We start from the raw sequence: 2,457 nt of genomic DNA on the forward strand, positions 1-2,457 counted from the left end.
ATTAGTGTTTTAAATTAACTTTTATACCTAATTTTTTATAAATTATTATAATTTATATTTACGTTTTAGTACTTTTGTTGTTTGCTTTTGTCATTTTTTAAATTATTATTATTATTATTATTTTCAGATTTAGTTTTAGTTATTTGAATACTTCAACTTTAGGTCCTTTAGCTGCCAAAAAATTGTCATGAGCATACTAAAATTAATTTCTCATCTGTTCTGAATTTCCAAATACAATGTAAGTGGCAAATAAAACTGAGGACTGTTGATGTGGTGGCATTGCAGGTTTTCCGCTGTCTGCCCTCAAGTCTGGTAAGGAACAAACAGGAGCTCATGAGCTTCCACTTCAAATCAGGTCTTGATAAAGAGGACCCTGTTAAAGCTCAGGAGCTGCTGAAGAAGATTAGAGGCTTCCTGGTCCAGTTCCCTCTGGAGTTCCTCTGTGAGGAGAACCTCATGCCCTCAGTAGGCACCAAAGAAGCCATGGTGCCCACTGAGATCTGGACCTGATGGCACCAAATAAGAAGCACAAAAACGACAATCCACTTCCAACATGAGGGGAAAAACAAAGACACCACTATGGTGGACAAAACTTCTCCAGTTGATATGAAGGAGCAACGGATATTAAGACAAACTGTCCGTCCATTGTCAGACAATTTCATATTGTTTTGTATCTTTGATCAATGTTATAAATGTACATAATGATATTTTATAAGTGATTATCAGCACATATTGTACTTTTACTATAATGTATTTAATGAAATTCGCCTCTCTGAGATGCCAAACAGAAGGGCTTTTTAAATAAATATTTTAATTCTAATGTACACATAAAGTGGATTTGATTTTTATTGCTATAGCTGGTTCATTTGTAGAGGCAGCACTCAAAGTGAAAGGCAAAATGGAGATTGGAAGGCCTGTCAGATATAATTTTGTCACTGCAGCCCATTCTTCAGCACGGCGCCCCCAGTGGAAGCGCATCCATGACAGGCTGAGGACAGTGATATGTGTTTTCTGTCTGGTGAACCAGCTCTTAGACCGAGTCTGCAGAGGCTTTTACTGTCCAGCCTCGCTGCCTGTGTCTAAGTGTCAGTGCTCTGGGGAGACCAGACAGTCTGTCTGTGAATTAAAGTGCTGAGTAACTGAAGGAAATTGTTGCCTCTCGACACCAAACAGCGACGTGTGACGTCCAATCTTACATTTTCCTCTTCACAAAACTGGCACAGGTCAGTTTTCACGAGTCAGTGCTTCTTGCCATTTTCACATTGTCCCTTGGTGTTTGAATATCATCAGGCTATTTTCTGCAGTTTGCCACTCTACTTATTTTTGGTGATATTTTCACCATATTTTCCCCCTGAAATAAAAAGTACTGTATGGGAATACACTACCATTCAAAGTTTGGGATCAGTAAGAATTTTTAATGTCTTTTAAAGAAGTCTGTTATGCTCACCAAGGCTTCATTTAACTGTAATTACAGTAAAACAGTAATATTGTGAAATATACAATTTTATAACTGTTTTAATATATTTTAAACAGTAATTTATTACTGTTATGGTAATGCTAAATTTTCATCAGTCATTACTCCCATTTTCAGTTTCATGATCCTTCAGAAATCATTCTAATATGCTAATTTGGTGCAGAAACGAGAAACATTTCTTATTAATGTTGAAAACAGCTATGCTATTTATTATTTTTGTGGAAACTTGATAAATTTTTGCAAGATATAAGGCACTTATTTGAAATAAATTATTTTGTAAAAATCATAAATGTGTTTACTGACCCCAAACTTTTGAACGTTAGTGTTTCAAAATTTGCAACCGATTTTACTGCCATAATGCGACTTGTATCTCATTTCTGTGACTCATTTCTAGTTGGTAAAATGCATTATAAATCTGAATATAGCCAAATCAAAAGGGGGCACACTAAAATAATGCCTAAATAGTCTGCTTTGTTTAAAATCATCAAGACTTTCTTTCTTTGAAAAAGATGCACAAATCAAACATTAATAGTTTTTATCAAGAATTTGCATCGAGAAAGCAAATGATTTCATGTTCACAAAATTATCTAGCATAGTTTCTGAATCTGTTAAAATAGAAGAGATGAGAATGTTGTTTTTCTGTTTATCTTCCCTCAGTTAGTGACAGCAAAGCCAAAGCCGACTAAAAAACATGGAGCTCACTGGGAGAAACAACTCCTGTGCCACCTTTTCTAGCACATTTCATAACCAGCATGTTGTCTGTAATTATAGGCCTATTAAATGTGAATTTGACAGACAAGGTATATTTTAGCCATGATTCCATTTCGATCTGTGTAAATGCATTTGTTCAGAAATTTGCACTGAATAAGTTTCAAATAAAACTCTTAGTTGTGTAAATGGTTTCCTTGAGGTGTTTTACTGCAATAGCTGATCTTAAATCATATTCTAATGTTGTCTTATTTTCCATTTTAACACCGAAATGC

General features: G+C 34.9%; 1 protein-coding gene across 2 annotated transcripts in view; it reads left to right on the top strand.

The window, feature by feature from the left end:
* Positions 1–1,441, top strand: part of LOC107688495 (phospholipase D1-like) — a 35,031-nt gene extending 33,590 nt beyond the window's left edge. For both annotated transcript variants that reach the window (XM_016486175.1, XM_016486176.1), the window contains one exon: positions 286–1,441. In XM_016486175.1, coding sequence (XP_016341661.1) covers positions 286–510 — 225 coding nt within the window. In that variant the 3' untranslated portion in view covers positions 511–1,441. The remainder of the gene's footprint in view (positions 1–285) is intronic.
* Positions 1,442–2,457: the final 1,016 nt, after the last annotated feature.

Source organism: Sinocyclocheilus anshuiensis, unplaced genomic scaffold (genome assembly GCF_001515605.1).
Source record: "Sinocyclocheilus anshuiensis isolate Anshui unplaced genomic scaffold, SAMN03320099.WGS_v1.1 scaffold329, whole genome shotgun sequence".
NCBI classification, from domain to species: domain Eukaryota; kingdom Metazoa; phylum Chordata; class Actinopteri; order Cypriniformes; family Cyprinidae; genus Sinocyclocheilus; species Sinocyclocheilus anshuiensis.